The sequence below is a fragment of the Oncorhynchus gorbuscha genome, linkage group LG15 (assembly GCF_021184085.1).
Source record: "Oncorhynchus gorbuscha isolate QuinsamMale2020 ecotype Even-year linkage group LG15, OgorEven_v1.0, whole genome shotgun sequence".
NCBI lineage: Eukaryota > Metazoa > Chordata > Actinopteri > Salmoniformes > Salmonidae > Oncorhynchus > Oncorhynchus gorbuscha.
Genome location: NC_060187.1, coordinates 73,810,983 through 73,832,383, shown reverse-complemented (window position 1 = coordinate 73,832,383; position 21,401 = coordinate 73,810,983). Strand labels below are relative to the sequence as shown.

Sequence of the window (21,401 nt, the reverse complement as noted above, 5' to 3'; positions counted from 1 at the left end):
CTGGTCAGCGGGGTGGTGGCACCGGGATCCTCATCTCTCCCAAGTGGTCATTCTCTCTTTCTCCCCTTACCCATCTGTCTATCGCCTCCTTTGAATTCCATGCTGTCACAGTTACTAGCCCTTTCAAGCTTAACATCCTTATCATTTATCGCCCTCCAGGTTCCCTCGGAGAGTTCATGAATGAGCTTGATGCCTTGATAAGCTCCTTTCCTGAGGACGGCTCACCTCTCACAGTTCTGGGCGACTTTAACCTCCCCACGTCTACCTTTGACTCTTTCCTCTCTGCCTCCTTCTTTCCACTCCTCTCCTCTTTTGACCTCACCCTCTCACCTTCCCCCCCTACTCACAAGGCAGGCAATACGCTCGACCTCATCTTTACTAGATGCTGTTCTTCCACTAACGTCATTGCAACTCCCCTCCAAGTCTCCGACCACTGCCTTGTATCCTTTTCCCTCTCGCTCTCATCCAACACCTCCCACACTGCCCCTACTCGGATGGTATCGCGCCGTCCCAACCTTCGCTCTCTCTCCCCCGCTACTCTCTCCTCTTCCATCCTATCATCTCTTCCCTCCACTCAAACCTTCTCCCACCTATCTCCTGATTCTGCCTCCTCAGCCCTCCTCTCCTCCCTCTCTGCATCCCTTGACTCTCTATGTCCCCTATCCTCCAGGCCGGCTCGGTCCTCCCCTCCCGCTCCGTGGCTCGATGACTCATTGCGAGCTCACAGAACAGGGCTCTGGGCAGCCGAGCGGAAATGGAGGAAAACTCGCCTCCCTGCGGACCTGGCATCCTTTCACTCCCTCCTCTCTACATTTTCCTCCTCTGTCTCTGCTGCTAAAGCCACTTTCTACCACGCTAAATTCCAAGCATCTGCCTCTAACCCTAGGAAGCTCTTTGCCACCTTCTCCTCCCTCCTGAATCCTCCTCCCCCCCCCCCCTCCTCCCTCTCTGCAGATGACTTCGTCAACCATTTTGAAAAGAAGGTCGACGACATCCGATCCTCGTTTGCTAAGTCAAACGACACCGCTGGTTCTGCTCACACTGCCCTACCCTGTGCTCTGACCTCTTTCTCCCCTCTCTCTCCAGATGAAATCTCGCGTCTTGTGACGGCCGGCCGCCCAACAACCTGCCCGCTTGACCCTATCCCCTCCTCTCTTCTCCAGACCATTTCCGGAGACTTTCTCCCTTACCTCACCTCGCTCATCAACTCATCCCTGACCGCTGGCTACGTCCCTTCCGTCTTCAAGAGAGCGAGAGTTGCACCCCTTCTGAAAAAACCTACACTCGATCCCTCCGATGTCAACAATTACAGACCAGTATCCCTTCTTTCTTTTCTCTCCAAAACTCTTGAACGTGCCGTCCTTGGCCAGCTCTCCCGCTATCTCTCTCTGAATGACCTTCTTGATCCAAATCAGTCAGGTTTCAAGACTAGTCATTCAACTGAGACTGCTCTCCTCTGTATCACGGAGGCGCTCCGCACTGCTAAAGCTAACTCTCTCTCCTCTGCTCTCATCCTTCTAGATCTATCGGCTGCCTTCGATACTGTGAACCATCAGATCCTCCTCTCCACCCTCTCCGAGTTGGGCATCTCCGGCGCGGCCCACGCTTGGATTGCGTCCTACCTGACAGGTCGCTCCTACCAGGTGGCGTGGCGAGAATCTGTCTCCTCACCACGCGCTCTCACCACTGGTGTCCCCCAGGGCTCTGTTCTTGGCCCTCTCCTATTCTCGCTATACACCAAGTCACTTGGCTCTGTCATAACCTCACATGGTCTCTCTTATCATTGCTATGCAGACGACACACAATTAATCTTCTCCTTTCCCCCTTCTGATGACCAGGTGGCGAATCGCATCTCTGCATGTCTGGCAGACATATCAGTGTGGATGACGGATCACCACCTCAAGCTGAACTTCGGCAAGACGGAGCTGCTCTTCCTCCCGGGGAAGGACTGCCCGTTCCATGATCTCGCCATCACGGTTGACAACTCCATTGTGTCCTCCTCCCAGAGCGCTAAGAACCTTGGCGTGATCCTGGACAACAAACTGTCGTTCTCAACTAACATCAAGGCGGTGGCCCGTTCCTGTAGGTTCATGCTCTACAACATCCGCAGAGTACGACCCTGCCTCACACAGGAAGCGGCGCAGGTCCTAATCCAGGCACTTGTCATCTCCCGTCTGGATTACTGCAACTCGCTGTTGGCTGGGCTCCCTGCCTGTGCCATTAAACCCCTTCAACTCATCCAGAACGTCGCAGCCCGTCTGGTGTTCAACCTTCCCAAGTTCTCTCACGTCACCCCGCTCCTCCGTTCTCTCCACTGGCTTCCAGTTGAAGCTCGCATCCGCTACAAGACCATGGTGCTTGCCTACGGAGCTGTGAGGGGAACGGCACCTCAGTACCTCCCTCTCACCCCACCCCCCCTAAGTTTTAGATGCACTATTGTTAAGTGACTGTCCCACTGGATGTCATAAGGTGAATGCACCAATTTGTAAGTCGCTCTGGATAAGAGCGTCTGCTAAATGACTTAAATGTAAATGTAATGTAAATGTACCTCCAGGCTCTGATCAGGCCCTACACCCAAACAAGGGCACTGCGTTCATCCACCTCTGGCCTGCTCGCCTCCCTACCACTGAGGAAGTACAGCTCCCGCTCAGCCCAGTCAAAACTGTTCGCTGCCCTGGCCCCCCAATGGTGGAACAAACTCCCTCACGACGCCAGGACAGCGGAGTCAATCACCACCTTCCGGAGACACCTGAAACCCCACCTCTTTAAGGAATACCTAGGATAGGATAAGTAATCCCTCTCACCCCCCCCCTTAAGTTTTAGATGCACTATTGTAAAGTGACTGTTCCACTGGATGTCATAAGGTGAATGCACCAATTTGTAAGTCGCTCTGGATAAGAGCGTCTGCTAAATGACTTAAATGTAAATGTAAATGTAATGTAAATGTATTTACCCCAAAAATATATGGGGGTGTCACGTCCTGACCGTAGTTCCTTGTTTTTGTTTCTATTGTAGGTTGGTCGGGCGTGAGTTGGTGTGGGCATTCTATGTATTGTTCTAGTTTTGGTTTTCTATGGTATGGCCTGGTATGGTTCTCAATCAGAGGCAGCTGTCAATCGTTGTCTCTGATTGAGAACCATACTTAGGCAGCCTGTTTTTCCCACTTGAGTTGTGGGTGATTGTTTTCTGTCTTTGTGTGTCTGCACCAGACAGAACTGTTTCGTTTGTGCCGCGTTGTTGTTTTTTGTTCTGGTGTTCAGTTTCTTTATTAAATCCACCATGAACACGTACCACGCTGGACCGTGGTCCTTTTCACCTTCTTCCACCGAGGACAACCGTTACAGGGGGATTGGAAATTATGCAGACAATTACATTGATAGAAGCAATAATCTATCCGCAATATTAAAACAAACATTTATATATAGACTAAAATAACAAAAAAAAATGAAAAACAACTGTGTGCCCCTGGCTATCTGTAAATCAAAGATATATATATAATATTGTACCAAGTAATGCAGTAACTGATGCTCCTCCCTCGATAGATGCTTTTAGTAACAGGGGTGTATTTACATACACTAAAATTGTTCCCTATTGGGTTGCACTAAAAAACAGTTAGCAGGAATTTAAATCAAATTCAAGTTCAACACACTGTGCTGGTTGGCAGGACAGTTCATCATTAAGATGGGGGCGAATTAGACAAAATATCTAAAGGAACTTATTATTAAACAGACTTTGCAAATGTGGGTCTGGCCCTTTTTCTGGGACTCACCCACAAACAGGACCAAGCCTGACCTGCTGAGGAGTGACGGACTCCATCCTAGCTGGAGGGGTGCTCTCATCTTATCTACCAACATAGACAGGGATCTAACTCCTCTAGCATCCAAATAGGTTGCAGGCCAGGCAGCAGGCTGTTAGCCAGCCTGCCAGCTTATTGGAGTCTGCCACTAGCACAGTCAGTGTAGTTAGCTCAGCTATCCCCATTGAGACCGTGTCTGTGCCTCGACCTAGGTTGGGCAAAACTAAACATGGCGGTGTTCGCCTTAGCAATCTCACTAGGATAAAGACCTCCATTCCTGTCATTATTGAAAGAGATCATGATACCTCACATCTCAAAATAGGGCTACTTAATGTTAGATCCCTTACTTCAAAGGCAATTATAGTCAATGAACTAATCACTGATCATAATCTTGATGTGATTGGCCTGACTGAAACATGGCTTAAGCCATGAATTTACTGTGTTAAATGAGGCCTCACCTCCTGGCTACACTAGTGACCATATCCCCTGTGCATCCCGCAAAGGCGGAGGTGTTGCTAACATTTACGATAGCAAAAACAATGACGTTTTCATCTTTTGAGCTTCTAGTCATGAAATCTATGCAGCCTACTCAATCACTTTTTTCTATGCAGCCTACTCAATCACTTTTTATAGCTACTGTTTACAGGCCATATACAGCGTTCCTCATTGAGTTCCCTGATTTCCTATCGGACCTTGTAGTCATAGCAGATAATATTCTAATCTTTGGTGACTTTAATATTCACGTGGAAAAGTCCACAGACCCACTCCAAAAGGCTTTCGGAGCCATCATCGACTCAGTGGGTTTTGTCCAACATGTCTCTGGACCCACTCACTGTCACAGTCATACTCTGGACCTAGTTTTGTCCCATGGAATAAATGTTGTGGATCTTAATGTTTTTCCTCATAATCCTGGACTATCGGACCACCATTTTATTACGTTTGTAATTGCAACAAATAATCTGCTCAGACCCCAACCAAGGAACATCAAAGTTGTGCTATAAATTCACAGACAACACAAAGATTCCTTGATGTCCTTCCAGACTCCCTCTGTCTACCCAAGGACGCCAGAGGACAAAAATCAGTTAACCACCTAACTGAGGAACTCAATTTAACCTTGCGCAATACCCTAGATGCAGTTGCACCCCTAAAAACGAAAAACATTTCTCATAAGAAACTAGCTCCCTGGTATACAGAAAATACCCGAGCTCTGAAGCAAGCTTCCAGAAAATTGGAACGGAAATGGCGCCACACCAAACTGGAAGTCTTCCGACTAGCTTGGAAAGACAGTACCGTGCAGTACCGAAGAGCCCTTACTGCTGCTCGATCATCCTATTTTTCTAACTTAATTGAGGAAAATAAGAACAATCCGAAATTCCTTTTTGATACTGTCACAAAGCTAACTAAAAAGCAGCATTACCCAAGAGAGGACGGCTTTCACTTCAGCAGTGATAAATTCATGAACTTCTTTGAGCAAAAGATCATGATTATTAGAAAGCAAATTACGGACTCCACTTTAAATCTGCGTATTCCTTCAAAGCTCAGTTGTCCAGAGTCTGCACAACTCTGCCAGGACCTAGGATCAAGAGAGACGCTTAAGTGTTTTAGCACTATATCTCTTGACACAATGATGAAAATAATCATGGCCTCTAAACCTTCAAGCTGCATACTGGACCCTATTCCAAATAAACTACTGAAAGAGCTGCTTCCTGTGCTTGGCCCTCCTATGTTGAACATAATAAATGGCTCTCTATCCACGGGATGTGTACCAAACTCACTAAAAGTGGCAGTAATAAAGCCTCTCTTGAAAAAGCCAAACCTTGACCCAGAAAATATAAAAAACTATCGGCCTATATCGAATCTTCCATTCCTCTCAAAAATTTTAGAAAAGGCTGTTGCGCAGCAACTCACTGCCTTCCTGAAGACAAGCAATGTATACGAAATGCTTCAGTCTGGTTTTACACCACATCATAGCACTGAGACTGCACTTGTGAAGGTGGTAAATGACCTTTTAATGGCATCAGACCGAGGCTCTGCATCTGTCCTCATTCTCCTAGACCTTAAGTGCTGCTTTTGATACCATCGATCACCACATTCTTTTGGAGAGATTGGAAACCCAAATTGGTCTACACGGACAAGTTCTGGCCTGGTTTAGATCTTATCTGTCGGAAAGATATCAGTTTGTCTCTGTGAATGGTTTGTCCTCTGACAAATCAACTGTAAATTTCGGTGTTCCTCAAGGTTCCGTTTTAGGACCACTATTGTTTTCACTATATATTTTACCTCTTGGGGATGTCATTCGAAAACATAATGTTAACATTCACTGCTATGCGGATGACACACAGCTGTACATTTCAATGAAACATGGTGAAGCCCCAAAATTGCCCTCGCTAGAAGCCTGTGTTTCAGACATAATGGCTGCAAACTTTCTACTTTTAAACTCGGACAGAACAGAGATACTTGTTCTAGGTCCCAAGAAACAAAGAGATCTTCTGTTGAATCTGACAATTAATCTTAATGGTTGTGCAGTCGTATCAAATAAAACTGTGAAGGACCTCGGCGTTACTCTGGACCCTGATCTCTCTTTTGAAGAACATATCAAGACCATTTCAAGGACAGCTTTTTTCCATCTACGTAACATTGCAAAAATCAGAAACTTTATGTCCAAAAATGATGCAGAAAAATGAATCCATGCTTTTGTCACTTCTAGGTTAGACTACTGCAATGCTCTACTTTCCGGCTACCCGGATAAAGCACTAAATAAACTTCAGTTAGTGCTAAATACGGCTGCTAGAATCCTGACTAGAACCAAAAAATTTGATCATATTACTCCAGTGCTAGCCTCCCTACACTGGCTTCCTGTCAAGGCAAGGGCTGATTTCAAGGTTTTACTGCTAACCTACAAAGCATTACATGGTCTTGCTCCTACCTATCTCTCTGATTTGGTCCTGCCGTACATACCTACACGTACACTACGGTCACAAGACGCAGGCCTCATAATTGTCCCTAGAATTTCTAAGCAAACAGCTGGAGGCAGGGCTTTCTCCTATAGAGCTCCATTTTTATGTAAGAGACGCAAACTCAGTCTCAACCTTTAAGTCTTTACTGAAGACTCATCTCTTCAGTGGGTTATATGATTGAGTGTAGTCTGGCCCAGGAGTGGGAAGGTGAACGGAAAGGTTCTGGAGCAACGAACTGCCCTTGCTGTCTCTGCCTGGCCGGTTCCCCTCTTTCCACTGGGATTCTCTGCCTCTAACCCTATTACAGGGGCTGAGTCACTGGCTTACTGGGGCTCTTTCATACCATCCCTAGGAGGGGTGCGTCACATGAGTGGGTTGAGTCACTGATGTGATCTTCCTGTCTGGGTTGGCGCCCCCCCCCTTGGGTTGTGCCGTGGCGGAGATATTTGTGGGCTATACTCTGCCTTGTCTCAGGATGGTAAGTTGGTGGTTGAAGATGTCCCTCTAGTGGTGTGGGGGCTGTGCTTTGGCAAAGTGGGTGGGGTTATATCCTTCCTGTTTGGCCCTGTCCGGGGGTGTCCTCGGATGGGGCCACAGTGTCTCCTGACCCCTCCTGTCTCAGCCTCCAGTATTTATGCTGCAGTAGTTTATGTGTCGGGGGGGGCTAGGGTCAGTTTGTTATATCTGGAGTACTTCTCCTGTCCTATTCGGTGTCCTGTGTGAATTTAAGTGTGCTCTCTCTAATTCTCTCTTTCCCTCTTTCTTTCTCTCTCTCGGAGGACTTGAGCCCTAGGACCATGCCTCAGGACTACCTGACATGATGACTCCTTGCTGTCCCCAGTCCACCTGGCCGTGCTGCTCCTCCAGTTTCAACTGTTCTGCCTTATTATTATTGGACCATGCTGGTCATTTATGAACATTTGAACATCTTGGGCATGTTCTGTTATAATCTCCACCCGGCACAGCCAAAAGAGGACTGGCCACCCCACATAGCCTGGTTCCTCTCTAGGTTTCTTCCTAGGTTTTGGCCTTTCTAGGGAGTTTTTCCTAGCCACCGTGCTTCTACACCTGCATTGCTTGCTGTTTGGGGTTTTAGGCTGGGTTTCTTTACAGCACTTTGAGATATCAGCTGATGTACGAAGGGCTATATAAATAAATTTGATTTGATTTGGTCTGTTGTAGACCCACTTCTTCTCTGCTTACCTTGTGTCAATATAAAAGTTTCCCAAAAGTGATTACGTTTTTGTCCACACATGGCACACGTGCAGGACCTTTATTTTGACATGAGGAAGTGGGTCTACAACAACAATAATAATAATAATACCTTTTATATATTTTGTCTCAGTTCCACTCGGCTCTTTGAAGGGGGGGAAAGATGGCGGAAGTGGATGTTCTGTTTGAATCAGATGGTGTGTCGACTGGAGATGAGAAGGAGAACAATTGGATTACAGTGTGAAATACAAAAGGAAATAAGATACGTGGTTGTGGAATCTAGTAAATCCAAGCCTCGTTCTGGGGAAAAAAAGAGTAAGGGTTTTGGATAGATGTTAACTGGGAGACCTGTCTGTCTCTATAACAATTGTGGATGTGTTGGATAAGGTGGTGTCGGTGAGAGTAATGAGAAGTGGGCTTATTTTGGTTTTCGGTGTATCTATGTAACAGAAGTAGCGTGCTTTGCACCTCAAGAAGATATCGGATTGGAGTGTGTCGTGTTTATTTTCGAAGCAGAGCGCCTATCAATGGTGTTATCTCTGGGGTGACGCTAGAAGTGAATGCAAAGGATATATGTGAAAAATTGGATCAAGTGGTTGGTGCAAACCGACTGACCCACATGGTGGAAGGAGAAAGGTAGCCCACTCCATCCATTCTCTCCCTTATCACAGGTATTTGGGTTTTATGAGCTAGCCTGTGAGAGCTTTTGTACCCAAACCCATACAGTGTGATGAATGGACAAGAGGAATACCTATGCTGTTCATCGACTACAGCTCGGCATTCAACACCATAGTACCCTCCAAGCTCGTCTTCAAGCTCATGACCCTGGGTCTCGACCCCGCCCTGTGCAACTGGGTACTGGACTTCCTGACGGGCCGCCCCCAGGTGGTGAGGGTAGGCAACAACATCTCCTCCCCGCTGATCCTCAACAATGGGGCCCCACAAGGGTGCGTTCTGAGTACAGAGTGACTTGAACAGCTCTCTACACCAGCAGAGAAGTTTTTGGGTGTCAGATATTTTACTGCAGAACAACTATAGTGGGTTTTGAGAGAAGGGGACACAGGGTCCCTGGCCAACGGCCTGGTGTAGGATCTGTGAGAGCCAAAGAAGTGGGAAGGGGTAGTGGGGTGTGTTGAGGATATTGCTGTTATAAACTGTTTAGTAACGTTCCTGGAGCAGTGAAAATAAATGTTTTGTCATACCTGTGGAATATGGTCTGATATACCACGCCTGTCAGCCAATCAGCATTCAGGGCTTGAACCGCCCAGTTTATAAATAGGGTTAGTTGGTGGTGCAATTTCCATTTTTTGTGAACAAATGTGCATTGCACTTTCTGAACTGTGAAAGGCAACAATATTCAACAAAGTGTATTGTCTGTCGGAAAACTACGCGAAGAAGAAGAACAGATCCCCTGGAACGGACCCAACCACACAGTCGTGATGGAACAAAACCACGACTCCTACGTCATAATAATGCGACGGGCCATTTTGGACAACGTTGGGCTCGGTTTGTAGGGACGGATAAATACAAAAATTCATGCTTTATTTAAATAGCTAGTTAAGATTAAAGAGTTTTGGAACGTCACGATTTAGGGTAATAACGTTTTGTACGTATACGTGCTGTACTAACTTGCTGTTTTTTTAAATTATGGCATCCTGGTTAACGTTAGCCAGACAACTAGCGATAACTGTTAGCAAACAGTTAAAGTTACTAGCCAATACAGTAGCTATAACGTAAACAAGCTAACTATCAATGCCTTTGGTGTTAGCCAAACGTTAACTGTACACATTTTCAGTAGCTACCTAGATGTGTTTACCACCAAAGAATGGACTACCAACAAAACGTTTGTCTTTGCAGTAAGTATGGCGATGAAATCAGGAGAGGAGCGGTTGAAGGAGATGGAGGCTGAAATGGCTCTGTGAGTACAAGAGTTGAGGCATGACACTTCGGTTACCTTCCATAAGATTGCAATGCCGTGTGTGGTGACTATTACAAAAGAACCCCTACTGAATGGTCTTACTTCTCTATCAGGACAGACAAACAATATATCACGACTATCGTCATCTGTTGGTAACTCTTGTGTTGGTTCTGAACCAGGTTTGAGCAGGAGGTCCTGGGGGGTCAAGTGGCAATGACTGCAGGAGACCCTGTAGTGATGGAGTTGCTCCCAATGGGTGTTCCTATGACTGTTCCTATGATCCGACCCATCATCGGCACCAACACCTACCGACAGGTACTGAGCTCTTGAAGGAAGAATGATTGAACATTATATAGGAAAGATCAATAGTGGAATGAACGAACTCAAACCTATCTTCTGCTAAAAGCAAACAGAATGTGGTGTTAGCCGGATGCATCCAACTCCTTCAAATCCCCTTTCTCTCTCAGGTCCAGCAAACTTTGGATGCAAGGGCTGCCACTTTCGTGGGACCTCCACCCCCTGCATTTGTAGGCCCAGGTGACATGGTTTGATTCACATTTATTAACATAATACTTTGCATTTGGAATGTATTCAGACCCCTTCCATTTTTCCACATTTTGTTACAGCCTTATTCTAAAATAGATGTAATACTCCCACCCCCATCAATATACATGATAATAACAAAATGAATATCAGGTTTTTGTAAGAAAAAAAACTGGTACCTTATACATAAGAATTTAAACCCTTTGCTATGAGACTCAAAATTGAGCTCAGGTGCATTCTGTTTCCATTGATCGTCCTTGATGTTTCTACAACTTGATTGGAGTTCACCTGTGGTAAATTCAATTGATTGGACATGATTTGGAAAGGTACACACTTGTCTATAAAAGGTCCCACAGTTGACAGTGCATGTCAGAGAAAAAACCAAGCCATGAGGTTGACGGAATTGTACGTAGAGCTCCAAGACTTGATTGTGTCGAGGCACAGATCTGGGGAGAGGTGCGAAAAAATCTCTGCAACATTGAAGGTCCCCAAGAACACCGTGGCCTCCATTCTTAAATCGGGGGAGAAGGGTCTTAGTCAGGGAGGTGACCAAGAACCCGATGGTCACTCTGACAGAGCTCCAGAGTTCCTCTGTGTAGATGGGAGGACCTTCCAGAATAACAACCATCTCTGCAACACTCCACAAATCAGGCCTTTGTAGTAGAGTGGCCAGACGGAAGCCAATCTTCCCCTGTCCGCCCACTTGGAGTTTGCCAAAAGGCACCTAAAGGACTTTCAGACCATAAGAAAAAAAGATTCTCGGATCTGATGAAACCAAGATTGAACTCTTTGGCCTGAATGCCAAGTGTCACGTCTGGAGGAAACCTGGCACCATACCTACGGTGATGCATAGTGGTGGCAGCATTTTGCTGTGATGCTTTTCAGCAGCAGGGCCTGGAATATAGTCTGGATCGAGAAAAGATGAATGGAGCAAAGTAGAGATCCTTGATGAAAACCTGCTCCAGAGCGCTCAAGACCTCAGACTTGGGAGAAGGTTCACCTTCCAACAGGACAACGACCCTAAGCACACAGCCAAAACAATGCAGGAGTGGCTTCGGGACAAGTCTCAATGTCCTTGAGGGGCCCAGCCAGAGCCCGGACTTGAACTCGATCAAACATCAACTGACCGCTGCAGCTGTACATAGTCCATCTGTAAATAACCCACCCAATCTACCTACCTTATCTCCATACTGTTTTTAATTAATTCTCTGCTCTTTTGCCCACCAGTATCTCTACTTGCACATCATCATCTGCTTATTTATCACTGCAGTGTTAATCTGCTAAATTGTAACTATTTGTTCCTATGGCCTATTTACTGCCTACCTCCTCATGCCTTTTGCACATACTGTATATAGACTTTCTTTTTTTTCTACTATGTTATTGACTTGTTTATTGTGTTATTGGCTTGTTTGTTTATTCCATGTGTAACTCTGTGTTGTCTGTGTCACACTGCTTTGCTTTATCCTGGCCAGGTCGCAGTTGTAAATGAGAACTTGTTCTCAACTAGACTACCAGGTTAAATAAAGGTGAAATAAAAAATAAATAAATAAAACGTATGTGATATTTCAGCAAAAAATATGTAACCTGTTTTACCTTTGTCATTATGGGGTATTATGTGTAGATTGAGGATTTCTTTTTAAATCTATTTTAGAATAAGACTAATGTACCAAAATGTGGAAAAGGTGAAGGGATCTGAATACTTTCCGAATGCGCTGTATATGCCATTTAGCGGACGCGTTTATCCAAAGCGACTTAGTCATGCATGAATACATTTTTTATGATGGGGGGGGGTCCCAGGAATCAAACCCACTATCCTGGCATTGCAAGCACCATACTCTACCAACTGAACTACAGAGGACTACTTATTATTACATGACATACATCAAATGCATATTTTACTCAAAAACAGTGTTCATTATTTACACCACCATGTCTACAGGTCTCTTCAGTTTATGCTGTTCTTTTTTTTTCCTTCTGCTCTTCAGCTATAACTCCAGGTGTCAGACCACCGCCAATGATGAGACCAGCGTTTATGCCGCACATCCTGCAGAGACCAGGTCATTTATCTCTACTGTTGCTGACTTCACCTCAGTGCTAGCTAAATGAAATAAGGAGTGTCAAATCTCTACAGCGATTCGGTCTTCAAATTAAAAACAAGGTGTTGGGAGGCTAATTTGAAATCTCTCTGTCAGCAGGTCCGAGGATGCCTGTGATGAGTGGTCCCCCTCCACAGGGTATGATGGCTCCCCCACTGCCACGCCCCCCCTCCTCCCCCGCCCATGATGATGGCACCCCCCATGCAAGGACCTCCTCAGCATCCCATGGACCCAATGGGGCATATGAGCTCAGTAGGACCTCCGGTTAGTTGCTTCAGTGCCTTTTTTTTCTACCCCGAGGCTCCTTGGACGACTGATATCAATGGCCTCCCTAAAGACCCATGCAGACTCTACGATTTTAGCCATCTTATGCCACGATTTGGCCCTCCCAGACAGCATTTCTACGTTGTTGGAAATTCTTAGGTCATAAACTATTTTCTTGGTTCGTTCAGTGTGACATGGTCTTGGTCTGCTGATTTTGAGTACCAGTACATGCAGTCGTAAGTTCTGGCAGTGTCAGAAATGTTGATCCTTTATCGTGTAGTGTGGCTGGTCTCACGAGCTGATTCCGGTGACTTACCAATAGGAACACGGCCGGCACTGAGTATGCACACAACAGTATTACATTTACATTTAAGTCATTTAGCAGACGCTCTTATCCAGAGCGACTTACAAATTGGTGCATTCACCTTATGACATCCAGTGGAACAACCACTTTACAATAGTGCATCTAAATATTTTAAGGGGGGAGGGGGGTGAGAAGGATTACTTTATCCTATCCTAGGTATTCCTTAAAGAGGTGGGGTTTCAGGTGTCTCCGGAAGGTGGTGATTGACTCCGCTGTCCTGGCGTCGTGAGGGAGTTTGTTCCACCATTGGGGAGCCAGAGCAGCGAACAGTTTTGACTGAGCTGAGCGGGAACTGTACTTCCTCAGTGGTAGGGAGGCGAGCAGGCCAGAGGTGGATGAACGCAGTGCCCTTATTTGGGTGTAGGGCCTGATCAGAGCCTGGAGGTACTGAGGTGCCGTTCCCCTCACAGCTCCGTAGGCAAGCACCATGGTCTTGTAGCGGATGCGAGCTTCAACTGGAAGCCAGTGGAGAGAGCGGAGGAGCGGGGTGACGTGAGAGAACTTGGGAAGGTTGAACACTAGACGGGCTGCGGCGTTCTGGATGAGTTGTAGGGGTTTAATGGCACAGGCAGGGAGCCCAGCCAACAGCGAGTTGCAGTAATCCAGACGGGAGATGACAAGTGCCTGGATTAGGACCTGCGCCGCTTCCTGTGTGAGGCAGGGTCGTACTCTGCGGATGTTGTAGAGCATGAACCTACAGGAACGGGCCACCGCCTTGATGTTAGTTGAGAACGACAGTTTGTTGTCCAGGATCACGCCAAGGTTCTTAGCGCTCTGGGAGGAGGACACAATGGAGTTGTCAACCGTGATGGCGAGATCATGGAACGGGCAGTCCTTCCCCGGGAGGAAGAGCAGCTCCGTCTTGCCGAAGTTCAGCTTGAGGTGGTGATCCGTCATCCACACTGATATGTCTGCCAGACATGCAGAGATGCGATTCGCCACCTGGTCATCAGAAGGGGGAAAGGAGAAGATTAATTGTGTGTCGTCTGCATAGCAATGATAGGAGAGACCATGTGAGGTTATGACAGAGCCAAGTGACTTGGTGTATAGCGAGAATAGGAGAGGGCCTAGAACAGAGCCCTGGGGGACACCAGTGGTGAGAGCGCGTGGTGAGGAGACAGATTCTCGCCACGCCACCTGGTAGGAGCGACCTGTCAGGTAGGACGCAATCCAAGCGTGGGCCGCGCCGGAGATGCCCAACTCGGAGAGGGTGGAGAGGAGGATCTGATGGTTCACAGTATCGAAGGCAGCCGATAGGTCTAGAAGGATGAGAGCAGAGGAGAGAGAGTTAGCTTTAGCGGTGCGGAGCGCCTCCGTGATACAGAGAAGGGCAGTCTCAGTTGAATGACTAGTCTTGAAACCTGACTGATTTGGATCAAGAAGGTCATTCTGAGAGAGATAGCGGGAGAGCTGACCAAGGACGGCACGTTCAAGAGTTTTGGAGAGAAAAGAAAGAAGGGATACTGGTCTGTAGTTGTTGACATCGGAGGGATCGAGTGTAGGTTTTTTCAGAAGGGGTGCAACTCTCGCTCTCTTGAAGACGGAAGGGACGTAGCCAGCGGTCAGGGATAAGTTGATGAGCGAGGTGAGGTAAGGGAGAAGGTCTCCGGAAATGGTCTGGAGAAGAGAGGAGGGGATAGGGTCGAGCGGGCAGGTTGTTGGGCGGCCGGCCGTCACAAGACGCGAGATTTCATCTGGAGAGAGAGGGGAGAAAGAGGTCAGAGCACAGGGTAGGGCAGTGTGAGCAGAACCAGCGGTGTTGTTTGACTTAGCAAACGAGGATCGGATGTCGTCGATCTTCTTTTCAAAATGGTTGACGAAGTCATCTGCAGAGAGGGAGGAGGGGGAGGGGGAGGAGGATTCAGGAGGGAGGAGAATGTGGCAAAGACCTTCCTAGGGTTAGAGGCAGATGCTTGGAATTTAGAGTGGTAGAAAGTGGCTTTAGCAGCAGAGACAGAGGAGGAAAATGTAGAGAGGAGGGAGTGAAAGGATGCCAGGTCCGCAGGGAGGCGAGTTTTCCTCCATTTCCGCTCGGCCTTCCGGAGCCCTGTTCTGTGAGCTCGCATTGAGTCGTCAAGCCACGGAGCGGGAGGGGAGGACCGAGCCGGCCTGGAAGATAGGGGACATAGAGAGTCAAAGGATGCAGAAAGGGAGGAGAGGAGGGTTGAGGAGGCAGAATCAGGAGATAGGTTGGAGAAGGTTTGAGCAGAGGGAAGAGATGATAGGATGGAAGAGGAGAGAGTAGCGGGGGAGAGAGAGCGAAGGTTGGGACGGCGCGATACCATCCGAGTAGGGGCAGTGTGGGAAGTGTTGGATGAGAGCGAGAGGGAAAAGGATACAAGGTAGTGGTCAGAAACTTGGAGGGGAGTTGCAATGAGGTTAGTGGAAGAACAGCATCTAGTAAAGATGAGGTCGAGCGTATTGCCTGCCTTGTGAGTAGGGGGGGAAGGTGAGAGGGTGAGGTCAAAAGAGGAGAGGAGTGGAAAGAAGGAGGCAGAGAGGAATGAGTCAAAGGTAGACGTGGGGAGGTTAAAGTCGCCCAGAACTGTGAGAGGTGAGCCGTCCTCAGGAAAGGAGCTTATCAAGGCATCAAGCTCATTGATGAACTCTCCGAGGGGACCTGGAGGGCGATAAATGATAAGGATGTTAAGCTTGAAAGGGCTGGTAACTGTGACAGCATGAAATTCAAAGGAGGCGATAGACAGATGGGTAAGGGGAGAAAGAGAGAATGACCACATGGGAGAGATAAGGATCCCTATGCCACCACCCCGCTGACCAGAAGCTCTCGGGGTGTGCGAGGAACACGTGGGCGGACGAAGAGAGAGCAGTAGGAGTAGCAGTGTTATCTGTGGTGATCCATGTTTCTGTCAGTGCCAAGAAGTCGAGGGACTGGAGGGAGGCATAGGCTGAGATGAACTCTGCCTTGTTGGCTGCAGATCGGCAGTTCCAGAGGCTACCAGAGACCTGGAACTCCACGTGGGTCGTGCGCGCTGGGACCACCAGATTAGGGTGGCAGCGGCCACGCGGTGTGGAGCGTTTGTATGGTCTGTGCAGAGAGGAGAGAACAGGGATAGACAGACACATAGTTGACAGGCTACAGAAGAGGCTACGCTAATGCAAGGAGATTGGAATGACAAGTGGACTACAAGTCTCGAATGTTCAGAAAGTTAAGCTTACGTAGCAAGAATCTTATTGACTAAAATTATTAAAAATGATACAGTACTGCTGAAGTAGGCTAGCTGGCAGTGGCTGCGTTGTTGACTTTGTAGGCTAGCTGACAGTGGCTGCGTTGTTGACACTACACTAATCAAGTCGTTCCGTTGAGTGTAGTAGTTTCTACAGTGCTGCTATTCGGGGGCTCTCTGGCTAGCTAGCACTGTTGATTACGTTATGTTGCGTTAAAAGAACGACAATAGCTGGCTAGCTAACCTAGAAAATCGCTCTAGACTACACAATTATCTTTGATACACAGACGGCTATGTAGCTAGCTATGTAGCTAGCTACGATCAAACAAATCAAACCGTTGTGCTGTAATGAAATGAAATGAAAAATGTGATACTACCTGTGGAGCGAAGCAGAATGCGACCGGGTTGTTGAGTGCGGAAGTTCTATTCAGTAGACGTTGGCTAGCTGTTGGCTAACTAGCAGTGTCTCCTACGTTAAGGACGACAAATAGCTGGCTAGCTAACCTCGGTAAATTAAGATAATCACTCTTAAGACTACACGCTCTAAACTACACAATTATCTTGGATACGAAGACAGCAAAGACAACTATGTAGCTAGCTAACACTACACTAATCAAGTCGTTCAGTTGAGTGTAATAGTTTCTACAGTGCTGCTATTCGGTAGACGGTGGACGTTTGCTAGCTGGCTAGCTGCTGGGCAGATAGCAGTGTAGACTACGTTAGGACGACGAAATACGAAGTTGCAATAGAAGTGCTGACTGTTTCACTTTGTTGTCCTCTTTCTTTTCCTTTTTCTTCTGTCCTTCTTTTGTCCTTATTTTGTCTTCCTTTCTTCTGTTAACTAGATATTTTTTGTTGTTATTCTTTGTAAGCTAGCTAGCTTCTTCCAGGAGAGTCCCTAGCAACTGCTTAGCAGTATGATTATTGTGAATAGTCAGATTAATATACAGTGAGTTTCCATGAATGTGGATGCTACCATGATTACAGATAATCCTGAATTGTGAATAATAAGTGAGAAATAAAATGCTAACCTCCCGTTATTGTAAAGATAAGAGGTTAGTCTTGGAGGTATGGTATTTGTGCGTCTAACTTTCACACTCATTATTTACGATTCAGTCAGGATGATTCGTAATCATGGTAGCATCCACATTAATGTAGAAGTATTTAGAAACGTTCCATTCTTATTTATAATAAACGTGACTCTAAAATCACACAATACATTATTTACCATTCATTTCTATTGGGCACAACCTAATCTGAAACAACCAAAACAAAGAGCAAATGCATCCAACAAACTTTAGCCAGAAGCTTGATGTAGTCATTTTGTGCTATGAATATGGGAACAAATACTTATCTTTTTACTACTTTAATACACAAGTGAATGTCCCAATACTTTAGCTCCCCTAAAATGGGGGGACTATGTACAAAAAGTGGTGTAATTTCTAAATGTTTCACCCAATACCCTCAAATTAAAGCGGCCAGTCTGTGCTTTAACCTCCATGTAATTTGATTTAAACATTTAAATGCTTTGCAAGAAGAACAATTTCCCTAATCTTGTTTAGGCTACATCTGACATTTTTGACATCTGAAATCAGATGCACCGCTGCAGTTGACGTAGCATACATTGGCTGACGTAGCCTCGCAAGCCAATCACAGAATGTGTCGACCGTACTGAAGCAAATCGTACGATCTGGCCGGGTTGATAGATTTAAATTAGGTAAGATCGCACAGTGTGACATGTAATAATCGTAAAAGACTGATTCTGACATACAGTGTTGGAAGGCCTTTTAAGGAAATTTGTCATTAACTGTGTCAATTAGGGATGTGAACAGGCTTGGTCAATCTTGCCCTATTCTGTTGTGAGTCATTATCTCCATTTCTCTATATGCTCTTACCATATCTTACCATCTACAGGTGGGATCGACACATGGTACACCCATGGGACACTCCATGGTGTCTGCACCCTCCAGGTCTGTGACCCAGGCCCCTCCCAAGCTCACCCCCTCGATCATCTCTGCAGCCCCCACTGTCTACACGGCTCCCTCCGGACCCAAGATACCAGACATCCATGCCCAGAGAAAGGCTCGCATGGTAAGTACACTCACTTCTACTCTTTAGTTTTCATTGCCTTTGCATTCAAAAAAAAATGTTCAGCGACTACTTCAAATTTGCATTCTACATACTTGCCAAGTTTGCTGCTGTTTGTTGCAAATTCACACTGAATCTCTATCTTCATATCTCTGATTTGTTTTTTTTTCCTCTCTCGGTTCTCCCTCTGACTTCATCAGGAGGAGCTGGCAGCGTCTGTAGCAGAGCAGCAGGCAGCGGTGATGGCCGCCGGACTGCTGGAGGCTAAGAAGGAGGCCAGCCTAGCCGCCTCAGATGACAACGTTATCGGACCCAGCATGCCAGAGCCCGAGCCCGTCCACACTGAGGTACAGAACACTCTGCCTTGTTTATCAGCCCTGGCCCTAATTAAAGGGTTTAAACCTTTCTTTATTCAAAATGCTTGTACAATTCAATTGGTGGATTGAAATAGACTTGACCCCAAACCCTACAAAGGATCAGTATTGCAGCAATCTTGAAAATATGTCTGACTCAAGAATCTTGTTTCTCTGCAGCCAGCGGATAGCACAACAGAGGAGAAGAAGAAGGGTAAGCAAGAGAAGGCGAAGAAGTGTATCCGTACAGCCGCAGGCACCAGCTGGGAGGACCAGAGTCTACTGGAGTGGGACTCAGGTAAACTAGCAAATGACTTCAGATTACACTGACACGATTATATAGCCCGCCGGATGCCAGGAGTTCAATCAAATTAAATTTCCACTTACTCTGCCAATTGTCCATAGGGTTGGTCCTTATGCAGGGGGGAAATTGAGAAAAAACATCTAATAGAACATAAATTAGACTTTCCAAAAGTGGGTCTTTCCTCAGCTTACCTCATGTCAAAATAAAAGTCCTGCACGTGCACTATACATGCAAAAAAGAAAAAGCACGATATTGTGGGGGACTTATTTTGATGAGGTTAGCAGAGGAACATCTAAAAGGAATGCATAGTTAAACAGAATTTCAGGTGGGTCTGTTGTAGACATGCAGTTCCTGAGAGAGATCAGTTCTTCTGCTTATCTCATGTCAAAAGCCCTGATTTTTATTTTTGTTAGTTATGGCACACGTGCAGAACTTTTTTTTAATACATTTTTATTCCCCCTGCATAATGACAATTAACAGAGTAAATATAATTTTTAAAAATTATTTTGCAAGCTAATTCCCAGCAACACTAGTGTGTAAATTCTAGCGTTGCTTAAAGCAGCTACCTACTTGCCTGTATTGAGAATAGTTTTCACTACAATAGGCCACTGTCCCATTCCCTTTTTGTCCCTCCCTCTTTGCTCAGCCTCACACCTCATCTTCTCCATCCAGATGATTTCAGAATCTTCTGTGGAGACCTTGGCAATGAGGTGAACGACGACATCCTGGCAAGGGCATTCAGCCGCTACCCCTCCTACCTGAAAGCCAAGGTGGTGCGGGACAAACGCACAGGCAAGACCAAGGGCTACGGCTTTGTCAGCTTCAAGGACCCCAATGACTACGTCCGAGCCATGAGGGAGATGAACGGTGAGCAATAGTGTTTGTAATATGGCCCAAAAAGTTTTGTATCCAACCCTAATATGTAATTTTAAAATGGGGGGTAACTCCTGATCTGGATATTTTCATTCTGAGGCTCTGTAGTAGTGAGTAATATCTCACGGGAACATGGACTTTTCTTTTTTCATGCAATAACAGGATTTTCTGCATAATTAGCAAGAAATCATAGTTAGAAAGCTAATGAAGGTGACAAATGCACGGCCAAGGGCTACAGCTTTGTCTGCTTCAAGGTCTCTAACGATTATATCCGCACCATGAGAGATGAACAGTGAGCAATTGTTTGTGAGGGGAATGACTTACTCTTCTCCATTCCTAACAGCTACCTGTGTGGTGGTGCCAGTCCAATTCTCAACTGATCGTAGACTTTTTTTGTCCACAGGGAAGTATGTCGGCAGCAGACCCATCAAACTGAGAAAGAGCATGTGGAAGGACAGGAACATGGAAGTTGTACGCAAGAAACAGAAGGAGAAAAAGAAACTGGGACTGAGATAGATGGTATTTCCCTTGTGTATGTATGTGCGAGTGTTTGTTTTTTGACTGGGAGAATCACACTGATGGCAGAACACTGTTGCCATTGCCCAGTTGGAAGGCCACTCATCCAGCTATCTGACATGTTTTCCATTACCACAGGGATGTCATTTTACTCATGGAACATGGTTAAACTAGGCTACAAAACACTGTATATGGTCCTGGTTGTAATGGTTCGACATGAACCATGCCCTTCTGAAGTTTAGAATGTACTCCTGTTTTTTTTTTTTTTTTACATTTTAGTTTGTAAAAAAATTCTCAACATCACTCAGAATTTCTTAGTTGGTATGGCTCCCATGCATTTCATGATTTTTGTCTGAAATGTGAGTTTGGTGATCTTGTTTATGTATATGCTATTGTGGAAACTACTTCCAATGGCAATTATGTATTTCCGGAGAGCCTCTGTTATTCACACAGGGATTAAAAGAAAAAAAAATCGAAATATTTGTACATTAAAGTGGATTATTTTGAAGAAGCAGTGAATTTAAAATAATGCAAAGTTTTTTAAAAATAAAACCAAATGTCTTAACCGGTTTGACATATTTGCCTGGCACTCACCTTTCCTGTCTCCTCCAGCCCAGGCAATGATAGCATTTGGTGAGGTGGGATAGTTTGGAAATTGGTCACAAGATGGGGCTCCAATATCATCTATTGATTATTTAATCAACACGACTATTGAAAAGTAACCTTAATATACATACCTTACACTGTAATGGTATACAAAATAGAAGATAATGTCAGCTTTTAAGATAACTCATGTTGAATATTATGGCCAACTACGATTTGGAGTATTCAATGTTACCATAGCCAGAGGGTAAGGCATTCTCAAGTGTGCTATACAATGGGGGAATATAGGATAACACTGTTGCGGATTTGATTTGAGACTAGGAAAGTAT

General features: G+C 45.9%; 1 protein-coding gene across 1 annotated transcript; it reads left to right on the top strand.

Annotated features, from left to right (window-relative positions):
- Positions 1 to 9,399: 9,399 nt before the first annotated feature.
- Positions 9,400 to 21,043, top strand: LOC123996532 (RNA-binding protein 42-like). The gene is given in 12 exon segments (XM_046299935.1): positions 9,400 to 9,558; positions 9,823 to 9,883; positions 10,063 to 10,198; positions 10,351 to 10,420; positions 12,412 to 12,483; positions 12,622 to 12,686; positions 12,688 to 12,786; positions 18,250 to 18,426; positions 18,624 to 18,770; positions 18,957 to 19,074; positions 19,753 to 19,947; positions 20,357 to 21,043. Coding segments are annotated over 11 exon segments (1,248 nt in total). The 5' UTR covers positions 9,400 to 9,558; positions 9,823 to 9,827; the 3' UTR covers positions 20,470 to 21,043.
- The last annotated feature ends 358 nt before the right edge of the window (positions 21,044 to 21,401 follow it).